This window comes from Pelodiscus sinensis, chromosome 3 (genome assembly GCF_049634645.1).
Source record: "Pelodiscus sinensis isolate JC-2024 chromosome 3, ASM4963464v1, whole genome shotgun sequence".
Classification (NCBI taxonomy): domain Eukaryota; kingdom Metazoa; phylum Chordata; order Testudines; family Trionychidae; genus Pelodiscus; species Pelodiscus sinensis.
The window spans coordinates 189,664,338-189,685,630 of NC_134713.1; the positions used below are offsets into that span (position 1 = coordinate 189,664,338).

Below are 21,293 nucleotides of genomic sequence, written 5' to 3' on the forward strand. Positions count from 1 at the left end.
ATAGGACAGAGCACCAGCCAGCCTTAAAGGCCTTCAATCCAAAGGAAACAGGACAAGGTTACTTAATTGGTAGAATCTGCATCTGCAAAAATCAACTTGTATCCCAGCTGTGAGACATACTCTCTTTTCTTTTCTCTGTATCAGCACTACCCCAGCATGCTATCTCACAGTGCCTCTCAGCATGAGGGTCTGTGTGTGCACATGCATGTGTGCTATATATCGAATTGCAAAGGCAGGGAAGCAGCTGTCATAGACTATCAGGCCTCTTCCCCACCTTTGAGATCCTATATTTCCTCTCCTCCCATATAGAAAGAGAGGGGAGGTGATCGATCAAAAAGCAACTCTGCAGCTCATATTCTATGAGGTTGCTTCCCTGCCTTCCACCCTATATTCCCTCTCCCCACTAAACAGAGAAAGGGCAAATAATAGCTGCAGATAGCTACTTCTTGATCTATCACCTCACCTGTTTCTGTGAGAGGGGAAGGGAGGAAATATAGGATTTTGAAGGCAGGGAAGCAGCCTCATAGGCAATGAGCTGCTGACAGCTACTTCTTGATTTCATAGCCTCTCTGAAGCTGCTTCCCACCTTTGATATCCTGTGTTTCCTCATCCCTTATAGACAGAGAAAGGAGAAGTGATAGAGCAAAACAGAGAGTAAATTCCCCATGCTTCTATCACCACAGTTTAAGTAGCCAAGCAATGTAGGAAACCTCTCCCAACTTCATTGCCATATCATATCAGTTGAAGAGGGAGGCAGCTGCTTCTGCAAAGTCAGTCAAAGTTAAAAGCTGAAACATTTGGTACCATGCAATGTAGAAACAGATTTTAATGAGACTGCATATTTTTGTTAGCAGCTCATTTATGTCATCTATAAATTCATTTTGCACTCTTGAATGAATGCCATCCTCTGGTGGTGGCTTGTTGCTATTTAAGTGATCAGTCTGTTCTCACCTATCTAACTAAATCATCCTATAAATTCCACTTCGGATACCTAGATGGTAAAAGATTGTCTCTGCAACTTCTCCAACTTAATCTTTTGCCTTGCTCTCAGGGACACTGACTTTGCTGGGAAGTGGGAAATCTGTTGGCCCCCTGCTACCGCATGTGAGATTTATTCTGTTCCAAGGTAGGAAAGTCCTCATTGTGCTAACGATCTCAAGTCTTTCACTGCATTTGGTGAATTATGCACAATGCCAGACCTGACTCTGTTGCCACTTTCGAGGGAATTCCGTGGCAAAAAAATTAAAAATTCTGTACCAAAAAAAATTTCTGTGCACAGTATTTAAAAATTCTGCACATTTTAGTTGTAAAATAAATGTGGAGGCTCCTGCATGGCATTGGTGAGCACGGGCCACTGGCTGCATGGAGGTGGGAGATAACTGTGCAATAATTCTCTCCCCCCGGACAGGGACTCAGTGGTAAGTCTGCACCTAACCCTGACATAGCACAAAGACAGCCCTGCCTCAGAAATACACCAGGGCATTGCCCTTCTGTGCCAGGTGCTTCAGGCAGACTCAGCCCAGGAGGATCCAAGCGTGGATGGGCTTAGTATGGGGAGATCCAGGTGTAGATTGAGAGGGTTTTGTGTGAGGCAATCTGGGAGCAGGCAGCTCAGTGGAGAATATGGGCATGGGGGAAATCTGGGCACATAGGGGCCTGTTGGAGAGTTATGGGTGCAACAGTACTGACACTGCAGGGAGGTACCAGGTGAAGGTGGCTGGGGCTCTGGGTGTGGGGTGCTCAGTGGGAGTCACTTTCTGATTTAGGGTCTGATCCAGCAAAGAATTAAGCACCCGAGTAATTTTACTCACATGAATAGCCTCATAGACCAGGCCCTTAAAATGTAAAGTTCACTTGTCAAATAATTAGGGATTTGTACAGATAGATTCAAGTTACCATAGTTTGAAATCAATATAGCAATATTTATGTGAAACCATCAAAATATTAGCAGTACATTTAATCAGCTGCCTTTCCTCTTCTAATAGGACTCAGATGAAAGGAAAACTAAGGAGGAGAATTCTTATTTGTTACTTTTTGGAGATATTAACTCTTTCAAACTGAATGGTGAGTTTTACAAAAAAAACTTTAAAAAGAAACAATGAGGAACTCTGACAAAGTGGTTTTTACCCACAAAAGTTTATGCCCAAATAAATCCGTTAATCTTTAAAATGGCAGAGGACTCTTTGTTGTTTTTGCAGATACAGACTATCATAGCTACCCTCTCTGAGACTTTAAAAAGAAAAATATACTAATTCATTTCCTAATCACAGGGTTTATCCCCCCAGTCAAAATGCATATTGACAAGTCCCACTTTAAGGTGTCTGAGTGGGTTTCAAAACACATGTTGTGGGAGTAATAGTTTTTTGTTCAGGTTGATAAGAAAACATTTTCAAAACCAGCTCACTTTGTTTTGTTTTGAGCAACCTAAACATCTCTTTTTGCTGGATTACTTATCCTGTTGTATTTATCAATCTTGGAACCAAGATAAAGAATATAAAGCCCACATAGCTGATGTTAGGAAGAAAGTTTCCTGTCACAAAGGGGCTTACATTAATTTTAATATTTAACATTAATATTTCCATTAATCACTCCTACAATACATGCACAGACCTTAATTTGTATTCATGGCATTCATGAATGCAAAAGCAGCTGTCCGTTATAAAACAGGCCACTTGGGTCAATGTTAGCACTCATGAGAGAACCAGTGGTTAACTGCAGTATAAAATTCACAAACTGTTGACCCTGATAAAGCCTTCTAGATGAAATATAGAAGTAATAATTTTTACCGGTAATGAACTACTATACGTTTCTTCCTTCCCATAAATTTATTAGTGAAAATATTTTGTTCCAGACGGGGGGGCTGACAGTTTCTGGGGCCCTCGGGCAAGGTGTGTGGGGGATGACTCCGTATCCTGGAAGGGGTGGGTCTTTGGGCGGAAAGAATGGGGCAGATGTAGCTAGCTCTCAGTGCCATCTGGACCAAGGCACTGCCGTCCCCACTCCCGACCCCCAGAGTGGTGCTCCAGCACTGAGCAGTAGCGGTGCCTAGAAGACCTAAGCCCCTTTGAAACACCGAGCCCTACTGAAACTGCCCCCTTGTTCCTCCTTCACCAGGTCTGGTTTCAGCAGTATCACCACGGACTCTTATGTGTTATCTTAGGGTGTGTCTAGACTACAGGGTTTTGTCAACAAAAGTGGACTTTTGTTGACAAAACATAACATCGACAGAACTCGGCAGTTTTGTCGATGGTGGTAAACCTCATTCTATGAGGAATAACGCCTTTTGTCGATAGAGTTCTGTCGACAGAAGGCGTTATTGCATCTACACTGTCCTTTGTGTCTACACTCTCATGTCAACAAAGCAGCTTGCTTTGTTGACAGAACTGGCTGTAGTCTAGACTCTCTTTGTCGACAGTATCTGTCGACAAAGCTTCTGTAGACAAAAGCCTGTAGTCTAGATGTACCCTTAGGGTGTGTCTAGACTACAGAGTTTTGTCGACAAAAGTGGACTTTTGTCGACAAAACTATACCTGCGTCTACACTGCCACTGAGTTCTGTCGACATAACGTCAACAGAACTCAGCAGTTTTGTCGACACTGGTAAACCTCATTTTACGAGGCATAACGCCTTCTGTCGACAGAGTTCTGTCGACAGAAGGTGTTATTGCATGTAGGGTTGTGTCTAGACTACAGGGTTTTGTCGACAAAGCAGCTTGCTTTGTCGACAGAACTGAATGTGTCTAGACGCTCTTTGTCGACAGAAGTTTTGTCGACAGATACTGTCGACAAAACTTCTGTTGACAAAAGCCTGTAGTCTAGACGTACCCTTATAGAACAGAGATGTCAAACATATGCAAAAAAAATACTACAGTAGACCTTACAAATTTTAATAGTTGGTAACACAAAAGGGTTCAAAGCCAAGTAGTTCAAAATGGATAGGCTTTTAAAAAGTTAGCTTCTAAATAAGAGGCCTGATTTTCAAAAGTGCTAAGCTTCCAGCAGTGTGCACTGTCTTCAACAAGAGGTGCCAGGTGTTCAGCCATTTAAGAATCCAACCATTTAGGTGACAAAGTATGCATGTAGGAAACTTGCGTTAGGATCCCATTTTGAACACATTGGTCCAATTGCTTAGATGATCTTTTCCATCTCCATCAACTATAAGATTAACATTTCAATGACTAAGTCTACACAAAAACACATTTCACCACTGAACAATAAATCAGACTAGTCTAGTATTCCTTCATACATACCAGTGTTCCATTTTCGCTTGTCCAAGGACTGGGATTAGACTCAAGTCTAGTGACACAAACCACAAATTTGTCTGGAAATACACGCAGATCTATGTAAAACAACAAACCCCAAAAGGATTACATGTATCTTTCTATATAAAATACAGTTTTTATAAGGGCAACTACACATGAACGACATTTTGTAAATCAAAGCAGCTGACATTTTAAAATGCACAATAATTCTTTTCTCCCACCGCACTTTTAGCAATTTTGCTCTCTCTCCTCCCCTCTGCACTTTTTAAAAACATTCAGTTATCAATAGGGCAGAGTAAGATCCATTCTCCAGAGAAAAGACTAGGATGCAAATTAGTCCACCTGAGCCCTGGACAAGTATATCACATGGAACCCCACAGGCAAGTCATACAGTATGATTTCCTTTGTGCTAGTCTGATGATTAACCTTTTCATCTCAAATCTTTAAGTCATGTTTATAGTACCAGTATAATGTATTGGATTAAAATTGGACAAAACATGGCATATGGAAAACATCTTTCAGACTATGACTAAGGTGATTTTCAAGTTTTAAATGATTTTACTGTTTACTATTGTGATCTTACACCTACTCTTAGCAACACAGTGCCCAGATTTAACAGAGAACAACAAAACTTCTTAACCATCTGAGATTACTAGAGAGAAGAGGATTTAGTAATAACAATTCTGTACCAGTGATAAGATTAGAAAACATCAGGTATCACTCAGTTTATCACTGTGAACTGTCATTCATGCTTAAATTCGACACTTTACGCCTAAGTTTGAATAAAGACTTTAATTATCTTACCCATTACAAAGATAGCTTCCCCAGTTATCACCTCTAATATCATTAGCTCACAGACATTTACCTCCCCCCCGCATCCCCCTTCTGTTCTGAAATTTGATTTGTCCTTTTCATATGTGTTCATTTTTTTAATTGTATCCTTTGGTATATATGGTTGTGACAATTTTCTTCCACTATTTGATCTGAAGAAGTGGGTCTGGCCCACAAAAGTTCATCACCTAATAAACCATCTTATTAGTCTTTAAAGTGCTACATAGTCCTGTTTTTTGTTTCAGCTACACCAGACTAACACGGCTACATTTCTATCACTATTTTAGTGAAAACCTGAATGAAAAAAATACCATATTTTTTTACACACACACACACACACACACACACACACACACACACACACACACACACTTGTTTTAGCAAGAGGAGATTATTTTCACGTCGGTTAAAATGGCACACTTTTATTTAGGGTTTTTATGTGAAATTACCAGATTTTTATAACAATGGGCCAGAACACCTTGTCTTATTGAAGGGGAAGACGTAAAATTAGCAGAAAAACTATTTCAAAGTTTCCTGCCTCAGAACATCCCACCAAAGAGCAGCAAACAGGGGAGGAATATGTCTGTTCACATGTCTATTTTTTCACTGACAGTATGCTCTGTGCAGCCATTTGCCTAGTCCTCCTGTGGGTGCTAAGCAGGAGCCATGAAAGTAACTTTCTGAGTTCATGCTGTATTAATTACAACTAGATCTGTGGGTTAGTGCTGTGGCTTGTAGTCAGACTCCCTGTTCTTCTGGTCTCACCCACGCACCCGGCAGAGCTCCAAGCAGAAAGCCTCCAGAGGATATAAAGAATGGTGCTGGGATGGAAACAGTAATCCCTACCTTTTGCACAGGAAGGAAAAGATGCACATGCAGAAGGGTTGATTCTAGCGTCAGATATTAAGCATTCTGACAGTGTGTTATTTCAGCTTTGACCATAACATGAAGCAGTGCAGCTTGAGTATCAACTGCAGAGTACAGAATACTATGTAGATGATAGTCAATGTGTGCTTCTCAGTTGTGGTATTATATGTATTACTAAAAGAACGCTTGAAGCCAAAATGTTTATTAGCTCAGGAAATATATTTATTGGTTTACAGCAGCTGCTTTTATAAAACATTCATCATCATCATCATCAAAGAAACAACAAATTTTGGCCACTGTCTTTCAATGACTTCTGTACGGGAGCAGGAGGCTCTAATTATGTGGAGATCATTACAGGATCGCAGCCTTAGAATTTGTTCTGATAGTACTGGTAGATCAAATATATTTTAGTTTGGTTATTTTAGCAGTTACATGTTGCCAGATGGTTTCTTGCTAGTTAATAAAACAAATCTGTCACTAAACTACAATACTTCATGTAAAATGCCAATAAAGCTTAGATCCAAAACAACTGAAGTTTTGATGTAAAAGACATTATTACATTATAATCTAATATTCCAAAACAGCCATGAAAACATATAGTACAGCTTTGCTGAAATATTTGAAATCAATACTCTAATCTCTTCACTCGATGGGAAGTTAGACAAAACTAGTAATTATTTAAAACAGAACAGATTTAATAAATGTTCATAAACATAGCAAATAAAACCCTATAACATATAAGAGACATTACAAGCAGTTAAGTTATTCAAGCAGTTAAGCATGTAAAGCTGCTTAGTTGATTTTCTTTATTTTTCTTTTAAATTCAAAAGATCAACTGAAAGGGCAGTGATTGTTATGGTTCCTTTTTTATTGTTGTTGGAGCAATAGGATTGATATCACTTCCTTACAGAGCATCTTGGCTTGGAAAAACATGAAGAAGAAAAATATCTGGCCCAATGACATCACCTACGTGAAGGTTTTACAGCAGTGGGTTGAATGAAAGCTTTTGTTTGCACACGCTTGTACCATACAGTTGATGGCACAAGATACTCAAACAATAATGATGTGACTCATTGGAGTGCAACCTCTGCTTGATTCTCCCTGTAGAGACTCAGTAAAATGCTGAGCCTCGTCACAAAAATAAAATCTGGTATGGCTGAGCTGATTATTCTGGGACAGGCGGTAAGCAACTTTCAAGTGAAATAAAACAACTGTTTGGAAATATTTTCGATAAAAAAGCCAAAATAACAACAACAGAAACTAATGAAAAGAATCAAAATTCTAATAGAGATACTGTTATTATGATCCCTTCCATTCTCCCAATTGTGCTAAATGTTAAGTAATTGAATAAGAAACTGCCTGCTTACCACGAGACTGCTGCCCCACAACACAACGGAGATTGACCCATCTTTTTGTAAAGTAGGCTGTAATGTAAAAATTGCCACCTGCAACATAAAACAGAGTGATGTAATAAGTGTAAGGGTATTCTGTTCTCACAGTATGCTACACATCTCCTATGAGGTTCTCCTGATTGTCTGGGGGAAAGGAAACGAAAAGCTCTCACTTACAAGATGTGCATCTCTTCAAAAGAAACATTTTTAATAAAAACTACTTAGAATCAAGAATAAATGAATGTACAGTGCAGTAAAAACACACACTGGTTTTTAAAACCGCTCTCAAATCACAGAAATTAATTTCAATTAATTCATTGCCCACAGAAAGTGCCAGGCAAACAGGTCTGGAGACTAAGACTTGTTCATTGTGACCTCCTTGTACCCGCACAAATCAAGAAAGCAGCTGGAAATGTTCTTAACTAATTGCTTTTAAATGAAAGATGCTGGCTTGTATAAACATATAAGCAGATTCTGAAAGGTGCTAATCATTTGCTAATCCCATTCAGTTCAATAGAAAAAGTGAGTGGCGCTGCACCCTTCAAGATCAGGCTATATTTATTATAAGAAGATTTATTACAAGATTTACCAGTGTTGCTCTAGTCCTTAACTTGATTAATTTTTGGTTTTCTGAAAAACAAAATGAAAACGTACATGCTTCACTGAAATCATTGCTCAGGGGTGGGACTGAGGATGAAGGGATGAGTATGCAGGCTACCCTAACCCTCTTTCACAACAGCAGTGTGGGGTCAAGTGAGAAGCACCTCTCCATGGCTACTACAGCTCCAGCCAGCACAGCCAAGGGAAGGTACATGTCTCCCAGCTGCAGCAGGTCCAGCCAGCGTGAGGAGCACAGCAAACGGTACACTTTCCCCTTGCTCTCTAACAAAGAGGAACAGCCAGTAATGTCCCCATATGAATCTGGGGAGTAGCTGTTTCAGCAATGTCACGGTATGAATCTGGAGGTGGGACAGCCCCTTTCACCTTCCTGGTGATTCTGTCTCTTTTCTGTATGATTTTATGAGAAGCAATCCCATTCCAGGCATGTCCCATTTCTTTGGCACAACCAAACCCCTACCTTGCTTTCAGTTAAGGTAAGAGGAAGCTGCATACCGAATTTGATGGTCTTGTTGTTTAGAAAGAGTTCTTGAACAAACAGAGGAACAGACAGACAAACTCCTCTCAAATATATAGTAGATAGTGATACACTCTATGTCAGGGCTATTTGAATGATTTACATCAAGTCTTGAATGGCCTGAAACCTCTGGAGGGGTAAGTGTGCTCTGGCGGTGTTTGCAGCTAGCCGGGCACCGATGAATTCTAGCTCTTGAGTAGGATGAAAAGTGAACTTTGGGTCATTGATAAGAAGTCCGAGAGTGTGGAAGGTTCTCATCATGGAGTGGATATATTGAGCACTTCGGTACGCGAGTGACCCTTCAGTAGGCAGTCGTCTAGGTAAGGAAATATGATTATTCCTTCTTGACAGAGGTGTGCTGTGGCAACCGCCACGATTTTTCAGACTACCCTGGGGGTGAACGAGAGGCCAAAAGGCAGGATTTGTACTGGTAATGATACATGCCAACTGTAAACTGTAGGGATCTTCTATGTGCTGGATGGATTGACATATGAAAATACGCGTCCTGGAGGTCGAGGGCAGCAAACCAGTCATCGCGATCCAATGTGGGTATTATAGCAGCAAGTGTCAGCATCTTGAATAGTTGTTTTCTTAGAAATCTGTTCAAACACCGGAGATCTAATATTGGTTGCCATCCTCCTAACTTTTTTTGAGTGAGAAAATAATGGGAACAGAAACCTTTGCCCCTGAACTCATCTGGGATTGATTCTACTGCACCTAAAGAGAGCAGGTGGTCGAGTTCGGTGCGTAATGGCCTCGTGAGATGGGTCCCTGAAGAGGGACAGGGTGGAGGATAGTGGGGGGAATGGTGAGGAAGAGTATGGAATATCCGAATTGAACTATTTCCAACACCCACTTGTCTGCAGTGATTGTGGCCCATTGGTGGTAAAACTGCCTTAGGCATTGGTGGAAGAGGTGGAAGTGGTGACTGCTGCTGTTGTAGGAGACAGCATACCCCAGACATCATACCAAGACATCAAACCTGCTGTTTGTTGTTTAGTGGGGTTTGTGTACAGTTGCCCAGGTTTCGACGCCTCTGGGGTCTTTGGCACGGACGTTCCTGATTGAAGGTCTGTTGTTGTTGCTGCCACTGCTGCCTGATATATGGGTAATCGTAAAGCCGTTGGTAAGGTGTATAACAACGTCTCCTGTATGGTGGGGTATACATACCCAATGTCTGAAGGGTTGTGCGTGAGTCTTTGGATGAATGTAATACGCTATTTGTATTTTCGGCGAATAATTTGTCTCTGTCGAATGGTAAGTCTTTGACTTTATTTTGTAGGTCTTTTGGGACTTCCACTGCCTGGAGGTAGGATGCTTGTCTTACGACTACCGCCATAGCCGTGGACTGGGCTGCTGTATCCGCTACGTCCATTGCTATCTGGAGTGCTGTCCTTGCCGATGTGTAGCCCTCCTGCACAACTGATTTTAATATGGACCTTTTGGACTCTGGTAGATGGTCCAGCAGTGGTGTCAGCTTTGTCTTGGCTACTCTACATATGGCCCATGGCCTGTTTGTTTGCGGCCTGCAGCGCGGTTTGGATTTATGCAGGGCTCAAGACACAGCTTGCAGGTGGGAGCCAAAACAAAAAAGTAGTCAATATAATGGTTTTATGTTGAGATGTGTTATAGTAGTTAAATTCCTGGACTGTCATTAATCATTAAAAGTGCTGTCTGGTGGAAATCAGGTAAATATTGCATTTTATTAATATCAGCAGAAATGACATAAATGGGGCCTGTGTGTTGTATAGTCTTGCCTTAATCTTTGTATTCACGCCCGTCAGTGTGAAAGAAACTATTTGCATGTATATGCAACCACAGCCCTCGGCATGTGCTGTAAGAATCACTGTGGCTCCCGCGCCATCGTAAATGCGGGCTGAGGACATAAGTCAGGGATTTTCAGCCCCTTCCACACTTACAAAAATGATTATTTCACACTTATAAAAATGGTTGTAAATGCGGGGGGTTGGAACTTGGGCGGTCACATGTTGGGAGTTTCCTGTATTCCAGTTGGGAGGGATAGAGTGCAAAGGAGTCTCGTTCCCAGTGGCTAACCAGACTTAGTATCCATGTGTTCTAAAGTTTCTCAAGGCTAGGAAGATGGTCTTGTACACTGGATTGCAACTCCAACTGGATTCTATTCTAATCTCTGCTTTGCCATCAAATTCCTGGGGGACCTTGGGGAAAGCACTTAGTTTCTCTGTGCCTCAGTTCTAACTGTAAAGTAGGGGTGATAATTCTTCCCTAGAGTTTACAAGGTTAAACTCACTACTGTTTGCAAGGCACTCAGATACCTGGGTGACAAGTGCCATAGAAAAGTTTATAAATAAATATTGCCATTCTCAACTGTAGAAAAACAGCAAGGGAAAGGTTAGGACCATATATCTCCGTCCAAATTCTAGGCAGAAGATCTAACCAGGTTCAGAGGGCTTGGATGTCGGCTCTAGAACAAGGGTGACAATACAGTTTCATTCCCTTCCGCATACTCAAGAGCTTTCCAGCTTGCAAAATGCCTCAGAGCAATTCCTGCAGTGATGTTCGACCACACCATCCTTTATGCAATACCAGGCCTATCTACCATAATCAATCTCTAAATAATTTATCAGCCATCTTTTTCCCTTAAGAAGGCAACTAAACAATCAAGTTGAGATGCATCAAATAAAACCACGCTTTAAAAATCAGGGAACACTTTGGAGACTTTGGATGAGGTCCATCACCTTTAATAGTTGCATATATATAGCACGTGATTAAAGAAAATTATTGTTAGCTATTTCCAGTTTGGCACCTACTATCCGTTTGACACACTGTCAGTGAGGTTAACCAAATCAAAGACCACAAGACTTTGCACTTTCTATGAACAAATTATAATTGTGACAGTATAATGACTTCCACTGTGAACTCAGTAACAGTAAAACAGAGAGATGCCTGTAAAAACTAGAGCTGGCCAAAAAACAAGAATTCTGTTTTGTGAAAAATGTCAAGGTTTCCAAGTTTGTTTGTTTTGCATCAGAAATGAGACCTCTTAAAATTTTTCACATAAAGCACGTGAGAGCAACCCTCCGCAACAGCCAAAAGCCAACAGTCTGAATCTGCCCAGTTCAGAGTAGGGACTTGCATCTGGGTCTCTTATGCCAGGTGAGTGCTCTGGCTAGTGGCTCTTCTGGGGTGGAGGAGGGCCCTCTACATACCTGGGTAAACCTTTGTAACAAATCTTTGAACTAATCTGATACATTTCCACAACTTTCCATTTTAATGAATCAATATTTTCAGATTAAAAATGTTCCCTTCTAAAACAATCTTGATCAGCTGTAGTAAAAGTCCAAATTAACAAACCGGTCTCCTAATGAAATGGATAACCAAATGAGGAAAGTCTCTCTCCTAAATGTACTTCAGAACAAGCACATCCATTTGACCATACTTTTTATTTAAACTTCAAACAAAAGGTGATAATGTTTTACATTTCCCAATTCTAAAACACAATGCTTCATCCCCAAGATTCTTTTAAGAATGGGAGCGGCATGTATTATCTGTTTAGTTTCCCCACTGCTCTGGTGTTCTGTAAGAAGCAAGACTTCAGTCAACTAACAACCTGATCAGAGTTATAAATTGATCTTAAAGACCTTTAGGATTTACAATATGTCTGCTCTTGGGACTAGGACGATCAGTTCATTGATAGTTTCATTTCAGTTGAGACTTGCTTGTGCATGATTTTAAGCTGATTTCTGTTGATGACAGTCATATAGGATATGTCCACAACACAATTTGAGATATTGTTAAAATAGATCTCTTTAATTTTGCTCCTTAATTGATTCTTCCATTGTGGAACCTTTCTACCAGCAGATCATAAAGCTCAATTAAATACCATTCTGCTGATCAGTCTGCAGGTGTATCAGCAGCTCTAGAAGCTAAAGTTTTTCACTTAAAAGATGAATGCAGTATGAATTGGTACAACTTCTGCACCTCAGGAATAATTTTCTTTTAGGAGGTGAAAAATATTTATAAGAAGATTATTTAAAATTGTGTCCATCAAATCTGCCTAATAAACTATTTTCTCCATAGCTTTATCGATATTTGAGTAATAAATATATAATTATGAAATAAAAAAAATTGCAGTGCGGGGCCTAACAAACTTAGCCATGCTGATTTACAAGAGTGCATCAGCCCAGAACTGGAGGAACTCTAACTAATAGCAAGAGAGAATTTCAGTCTTCATTCCATTCTTCCAATCTTTGCTAAGAATGCTAGTAAGGGTACGTCTAGACTACACACTTCCTTCGAAAGAATCTTTTTCGAAAGATCGTCTAGACAGCCACAACTTTTTTCAAAAAAGCAATCCACTTTTTTGAAAGCGAGCACTCAGGCAATCTGGATGCTCTCTTTCGAAAAAGCCCAGTTTGCGGTGAAGAATGCCTTTTTTCGAAAGAGTTCTTTCGAAAAAAAGTGTTCTTCCTCGTAAAATGAGGTTTACCACTGTTGAGAAAACCACCATGTTCTTTCAATTTAATTTCAAAAGTACACGGTGGCAGTCTAGACACAGGTGAAGTTTTTTCGAAAAAAGGCCACTTTTTTCGAAAAAACTCTGTAGTCTAGACATAGCCCAAGGGTGCTAGTTATTGCTAACTGTAGTATGTCTTTTAAGATATGGATACCTGCATGTGAGGAATTGGAGAGTAATCTATTTTAAAATTCCATTATATTTCATTTTTTCACAAATATTTTGAAAAACCTCTTGCTCGCAGAGCATTCATGTCTTTGGAATTTCTGAATTGCTCCATCCAGTAACATCAGTTTGTTTTAGCAAAACTACAGCTGTGCCAATGTCAGGGGATAATACAGCAGCCCTGCAATGCTACTAACACTACAGTTTCCTGCTTCTTCCAAGGAAAAATATCTGCAAGTTACCTATTCTCTTAAACAAGATAAAAAATGAAGATACCACAGAAATACCATCTTCCTATCTGAAGACCCTGTGCACTTACCACTTCCTACATATAAGTGACCAACACAGAAATCAGAAAAATTTGTTTTCAAGTTTACAGCAAATAATGCATAAACTAAACTTATATTGGGGGCAGTTGTATATTCTGATTTTGAAAATGCATATCTAAGGCATCATATCTGAGTTCCAAAAAAAATTCATGGAGGCCCTACAACCCAAAATATGATGGATTATATACAGTCCTAGCAAAGATGCAATTTAGTTTAAGTAACAATGTGCTCCAGTGAGTAATGCATTTTAAGGGAGTGGTAATGTGCCCTGCCTGATATATTTCACAGTCCTGGGACACTGAGAAAAATTATCAGACACTGAGTTTTTACTGTAAAACTATCCAGCAACACTTGTTTTCCAAAGGAATCACAGCCAAGTTTACTTGAGCTTCCACAAGGCTGCCAATAAGAGCCTGTGGTACAGTGTATAACAGTGGAAAGCCCTCTCCCACGGCTATTAGAGACCATTCATTTGGGAGCCTGGGAAAATGCTCCTGAGCTGCTGAGTTATCTGGAATAGCCTGGCAGGTGTTCATTTCCCAGCAAAATCTGGCACCTGCATGGCTCTGTTCCTGAATTCAGTAAAGTCTTCTCCAAAACCACAAGACAGGCCTAAGAAGGCCTAGTGCCTCCAAAACATTTTCATACTTGACATTCCTACATTTCTGATTGTACAGCTTTTCTTGCTGTTTTCTAAAACATCTAATTTTCTCACAGGTCTGCCATTTCAAATTTCTGACATACTCTTGTGGGTTAAAACTGCCCTTTTAATTTGAAAATACAACTTCTGTATTTAAAATAATTTAGTCCCTGAAATATGAAAGATGTGGCCTTGTTATGTTAAATTGGAAAATAAGAGAGATATGTAGAACCTATAAATTCAGTACATTAGAATCTATAAATTCGGTACATTAAATACAATGCATGATTTTTTAATATGCTAGTATATTAATATAATCTAATAGTATACTAATTCATAGACACTAAGTATGAAACTAACAACATTTACAGTACATAGGGTTTTTCATCTTTAAAGTGCTCTACACACATTAAGTTAATACATTGCTTTTAGTGAGGTCTCCCTGCTTTGCAACCATACTTCTTCATTCCGCATTATACCATCACGTTAGTGAAAGCATGTAAACTAAAGTGCCGTGCTCATTCTGAACCTATTTTCAGGTTCGTGTAAACTTTACAAAAAAGTAACTCTTTGGATTGACATTTCTCAGGCTTGTTCTCAGCAAACACTCTATTTTCTGAAAACTCAATAAAATTTCAATGAATAAGAACACACTGATGTTGAGCTGGTTAAAAACTATTTCAGAAATTGTTTTGCTTTTGGATAAATAAAAACTGGCTTATTTTTAATACTCCAAACCCAAATGCATACCCTTACTAAGTTTGAATATATTTAATTTAGAAACAAAACTACAAGTATTTGAATATAGCTTATTGTACACATGCAGTTCTGTAAATTCCCTGTGTTTATCTGATTCATTAGCATGTCCATTCAGTTCAAATATCATACATTTTTGGGATTCTGCACCATAGGGCATACAACATTTAAAACCAGGGTTGTGGGCAGGGGTGCTGGAACAATTTTTGTAGTTGGGGGTGTTGAGAGCCATTGAACCAAACTGTATACCTGTATATAATGGAAACCACTTTAAGCCATGTTGAAGTGGCAGTACCCCAATACCCCCAGTTCCAACATCAGGGAGAGGGGGGGAGAGGCCGGGGAAGAAGCTGTCGAGACTTGATAAGTGCTTTTTAGTACAGGCAGTCCCCGAGTTACGCGGATCCGACTTACGTCGGATCCGCAGTTACTAACAGGGATTTTCTCGCCCCGGAGGACTGGAGCGGTGGGACACCTGGTCCCGCCGCCTGCCTCCTCCGGGGCGAGAAAAGCTGCTCCCCGTCTCCCTGGTCTGCTGGGGGAGCCAGCAGACCAGGGAGACGCGGAGCAAAGCGGCGGAGGACCCGGGCCGGACCCGCGGCGCTTCCAGCTGATCTGGAAGCGCCGCGGGTCCGGCCCGGGTCCTCCGCAGCTTTGCTCCGCGTCTCCCTGGTCTGCTGGGGGGGGGACGCAGCTAGTGCCCCTCCCCCCCAGCAGACCAGGGAGACGTGGAGCAAAGCCCGGGGACTGTGGTAGAGCAGGTGGGGCTCTGCCAATTGGTCCCGCAGCACCGCTCCTTGGCGATACTGGACCAACCCAGCAGCACCCCAGCTTCTCTGCCCCAAGCGTCCTGATTCAGCCACTGCTGATCAGTTTCAGCAGTGGCTGAATCAGGACGCCTGGGGCAGAGAAGCTGGGGTGCTGCTGGGTTGGTTCAGTAGCGCCGAGGAGCGGCCGCGCTACTGGACCAACACAGCAGCACCCGAGCTGCTCTGCCCCAGGCGTCCCCAAGTCAGCCGCTGCTGAAACTGACCAGCGGCTGACTACAGGAAGCCCGAGGCAGAGCTGCTCTGCCCCGGGCTTCCTGGAATCAGCTGCTGATCAGTTTCAGCAGCAGCTGACTTGGGGACGCCTGGGGTTCTTAAGTTGAATCTGGATGCCAGTTCCGACTTACATACAGATTCAACTTAAGAACAAACCTACAGTCCCTATCTTGTACGTAACCCGGGGACTGCCTGTACAGGTTGTACCTCCTTTTACCAGGACTCTCTGGTCTGGCAACATCCATGGTCTAGCAGGACCACGACTGTTCCTGGACCATACAGCTCAGGTATAAGACAACCAGGCTGTGGGGCAGGAGCGGCGGGGGGGGGGGGGGGGGGGGAGGGAGGAGGCAGGAACTCAGCCAGGAGCCCCGGGGGGGGGGCGGTGTGTGTGCAAAGGAGCAGCAGGGAATTCCGGCCCCGGCAGCTGGACGGTAGCAAGGGGCTGGCTGCGGCAGCCACAAAGCTCCGGTCGTGGAGATCGGGGGCCAGCAGTGGCAACCACAAAGCTTCATGCCTGGCCATAGAGCTTGAGGGCAGAGGCGGTAGTTGTGGAGCTCCAACCTGGGGGGCCACTGCTGGGCTGGAGCCCTAACCGGGGGGCAGCAGGGCAGCACGGATTATGTTGGGAAGGACCTCTCTTTGTCCAGCAAATCCCCATGTGTGGGACCGGTCAGGTTTCAAGGGTGCTGGATGACGGAGGTCCAACCTGTACTGTTTTGGGCACATCAACTACTGTGACACCGCCCCAACTGCACAAAGTTAGTATTAAATGCATAACCTAACAATCAAACAGTCAAATGCACACACCGTGGGGTAGATCCTTACTTCGTGTAAGCTGTCTAAGGCCTATGACAATTTACCCGCTGAGTATCTGCCCCATTGGCCAAACTGGCCTCCAATTTTCTCTTGATTTACAGTTTGATTTAAAGATATTTATTCTGTATATGTTGATACATGAAGTTGATGATTTGTGTTTCACAGGTATAAAACTCTCAATGTTTACTGTCATTAAATAATTATTATTTTCTTTCCCCATTGCCTATTTCCCTCAGTTTCCTCCATTGTGAACATTTCAAAATATAAAACAATTTAAAAGCTTACATTCCATAATTTTCTCCAACTGTGAGAGTATAAAAGGATACAACTCTAAACATGTTTAAAAATAATCATTAATATTATTTCGACATAAAAACTGGATTCAGACAAGCCTAAATACATTATGGTCAAAATGTCACTCATGTTTGTTTTCGTCTTACTCCCCACTTTCTCTTTTATTGTTAAGAAGAGTACTTTCTTCCTTTCAGTTATATTTTCCCCTATGCATGCAGGCCTAACCAAATCTTGCTACCCTTTTCTCTACATAATTGCCAAAAAGGCAAACTTTGGATTGCTCACACAAATAAAACTCCATAACCTTCCCCTTGGATTACTGCACTCCTCTGGCCTCTGAACACCTGCACTATCTCCTCCCTTTTAGCCAGGATTATCTTGTCTATTGCTTTAACCACTGCAGTCATGACAAGCTTCCCTTCTCCTAGTCAAATTCTACCTTCCTATCCTGACCTTAAAGGCCCTTACAACTCAGACTCTCTCCATCTATTAGCAATGCTAGCCTCAGATGCCTGCTTACATACTCCTCTCACTGTCTATCTCTACTGGCACCCATTCTACATGGAGCAATCTCCCTAAAAGGCTCTGTTAGGCTTCTCCCTTCTTCCCCTTACAACACCTTCTCAAGAGTCACTTCCATTTTAAAAAATCAGAGAATGTGTTGCTGGTTAGAGACTGTGGGCCAGGTGGGGAACATCAGTATTCGTGTATTTAACAGGAATATATGTCAATGATTGTCTTCCTCCTCCTCAACTTTTGCATATCTCATGACAGTTTAGAGTCCAGTTCTGCAAGTATAGTTTTACTTGACGGAGCATTCTCTCTGAAAATGATGTAACACAAAAATACTGTCAACATCACAAGGAGAAAAAAATCCCCTATAGTCTTTCTCACTAATAGTTACCTTGTAATAAGAGGCATGGAAAAGTGATAGACAGATGGTTTCTAGATGTATGTTGTCTATTAAGAACATTCCACTGAAGCATGAGCTATTATTGTATTAGAACTAATGCAAACCAAAATAAAACTGTACAGAAATGGACAAAAAACAAAGCTGAGACCGAAGATTCTGTTTTCACTGTCAGGCTGAATGAAGTGTCACAAATATGCTAAGAGCATAAATAGTGAACAACAAATTATAATTAAATTATCAGATTATTAGTAACATATTTGCTTTAAAATGTATGCATAAAATTATATATTTGTAATTTTAACTTGACACTGAAACTTTTAAACCAGAAGAACATTAACTTTTTACTAAAAGAGTCTGAAAGCACCAAATGTACTTTTTCTTTAGAAAAAGCAAAGCAAAACAAAACAAAACAAGAACAACAACAAAAACAACTGTGTTACAAACGGACTTTCCCCAGGGAATGACCTTGCATTCCAAATTTCAGTCCAAGGAAAGGTTCAGGGTTTAAATAATCTCAAAAAAACAGGATTTTTAGTGGAAGTACTTAACCCTGAAGTACAATCACAAAAAAGCAAGTTAGTTATGTATAATTTCCATACCAAGCCTACATTTTTCTGTGGGCATAATTTAGCACCCACAATGAAGAACACTCTACTTAGCACTGTTATACATGGGAAAGCATTAATCCAGCAGTGGAAAACTAAATTCAAGTTATTGCACATATACCTTCCTTCCCCCCCTCCCCAACATAGATATAAAAAACAATGACTTCTTAGAAAATCAGGACTAATATATTTTTAATCTAAACAGCATAGGGCAATGAGAGGGTAGGAAGGGAACCACAAGAGAATGGGATACAATCTGTTCTAACTTGCTTTTTTTCTGGTACAAGTATTTTACAAAAACAGTGATTTAACACCAGTTTACATGACACAACATATTAAGGATTAAAGTATAAAGCCCTCCTGTTACAATGCTAAAGACCTGAGAGGAGGCTGTGTGTTGATTACAAAATTGTTCTAGTGCCTTGAATGCAAAGAAGGAAATACCCTTATGTTTATTAGCCAGCACTATGAATTCCCAAACTCTTGTCAGTATTGTAATGGTTGCTTGCAACATGTGTTAACTTTTTATGTTTAACAATCTGTTTCATTATGTATTTAGCTGTGACACTCCAATTACCTTTCCTGGACCTGAAGAAGATTTCTGTGAGCTTGAAAGATTGTCTCTTTCAGCACCAGAAGTCTTTCGTGCACCTTGCTTCTGTCAGTATTTAAATTCAGTTACAACTCAACTACATGACAAAGCCCAAATTATCTGTGTATTCAAAAAAAGACATGGACGAGTTCCTTAATTGTGGAATTTGGATTAACTCCACTGGCTTCAATGGAGCACATGAATTAACACAAGATAAGGATCTGGCCCAGTGTGAGCTGTGATATGATCCAAAAATTGATTTCCCCTCCCATTTCACTTTACAATCTCATCTATGGAGGGAAACTAGAGATAATACAGAAGAAGAAAGTATATAACTAATCCAGAAACTGGAAGTCTGAACAAGTTAAATAAATGTCATTACACTAGTTCAAACAAAAATACACTTTTTATGTAATTTATAATTTAAGTGATTTACTATAGTTTAATTGTTAAAAGAGATTTCTAAACTGTGAAATTAATGTTGTAAGCCTGACTTTGGTTTCAACAATAGAAGCAAAACATTTCTGCAAATAAAAAACATAAGCTAGCCAACTTCCATCTTTTTTCCTCTAAAGGTAGATTTAGCAACTTAAATCTCTTCGCTTTGCATGGACTTGTTTAGGGAATTTGTTTTTAAATAGACATTCCCTTCAAATTAATGTTCTAATGATAAAAGAAGTTACATCTATGATTTGCTTTTATGGCTTTGCTGGAATTTGCTAAATCCTATTAATGTATCAACATTAACAGGATTTAGTAAATTGTGGGGGGTTTCAGTTTTCAATTGATGAAAACCTTTGTCTAAATTTGTACGTGTTTTACTAAATTTTAGTAATTTTATTTTTTCAATCAGTATTCTACAAATTAAGTCCTGGATACTGCACTCATATTAATCGTTAAACAAAGTCCATTTGAGGTCAATAGGAATGAAATTCACAGTGTATAAAGTTAAGCACATGTATAGCAAGAGAGGCCCCTAAAATACAGACACATGGAAAATCTGACCCAATCCTGCAAATGCATACATAACTTGAATAATACCATGAAAGCCATTAAAGTCATGTGAGTAATGGTTAGAATGTCAATGTACTTCAGTTAAGTTTTGCAGTACATTTTTCTAAAAATGGGAAAATAAAGGTTACATGACGTATAATGAAAAAAAGTTAGAAAAGGCATTTTTAAATGTAAAAATGCTACATTTTCTTTCAGTATCTGTCATCTTCAGTTTAAGAATAAGTGAATGTTAATCTGAATATTACTGTATATCATGGAAACATAAAAAATAAAAGATACTGCTTGTTTTCAATCATGTAAACTGTGCCCAAAACCACCTCTTGTTAAAATTAAAATAACAAGAGCCTCACCATTTAACAAGCACCTCTAAAAGCATTTTCTTCCTTGTAAATATAATTTGCTGGTATTGTTTTTTTAGGGGACTGCTGGTGGTGGTGCTTTGCTGTCATTTTACACTGGTGGTTTTAGGGTTAAACATGTGTAAAATAAATTTTCTCACAGTTTAAAGAGCACAAAACAACACATTTAGGAAACCAGACAGCTAGCGGGTCAAAACATTACACTTCCAGGTCAAGCTTCTGGTTGCAATTAAGTAAAATTCCTACAAGCATTTCTAAGGAAATCATATTTCTTGCAGAAACCACAACATGTTCACTCACTTTTATAATACCTGTGTATCTGAAAATTTTTCAAAAAACCTGAAATTACATTTTCATCTAAAAATTAAACTGCCTCAGTTTTTCCACAAATTAGATGAACTTATTAAGGAAAACCATTAAACTGAAATCTAATCTATGTAAAAACAAGCATTAAGAACCTCTTCTCAGGAGCTACACCTCCCCCTTTTGATCTTTTGCTGTATTTATGGTTTCAGTTTTATTCTTTGTATTTAAAAAAAATATATATTTCACACCCTTATGGCTGAGTGAAAGACCCACTTGAACAACAGTAGAAACTGACTGAAGACCCAACACTGCAAACTCTTATGCACTGCTTAACTTTAAGCATGTGGATAGTTCAACTGGCTTTTATTATAGTCCAGGGAAACTAGCTGTATTCTTAAAGTTCAGCATAAGAATAAATGTTTTCAGGACTGGAGCTTAACTGACTTCTATACAGGATTGAGAGAGAGCGAGAGAGCAT

General features: G+C 40.2%; 1 protein-coding gene across 8 annotated transcripts in view; it reads right to left on the reverse strand.

The window, feature by feature from the left end:
• SLX4IP (SLX4 interacting protein) overlaps window positions 1-21,293 on the reverse strand; it is a 125,920-nt gene that overhangs the window by 16,407 nt on the left and 88,220 nt on the right. For 6 of the 8 annotated variants that reach the window (XM_075925665.1, XM_075925666.1, XM_075925660.1 and 3 more), the window contains 2 exons: window positions 7,327-7,404; window positions 4,250-4,338 (listed from right to left, as the gene is read on the reverse strand). In XM_075925665.1, the coding sequence (XP_075781780.1) occupies window positions 4,250-4,338; window positions 7,327-7,404 (167 nt within the window). The remainder of the gene's footprint in view (window positions 1-4,249; window positions 4,339-7,326; window positions 7,405-21,293) is intronic. The other 2 variants (XM_075925663.1, XM_075925664.1) reach the window with 1 other exon arrangement.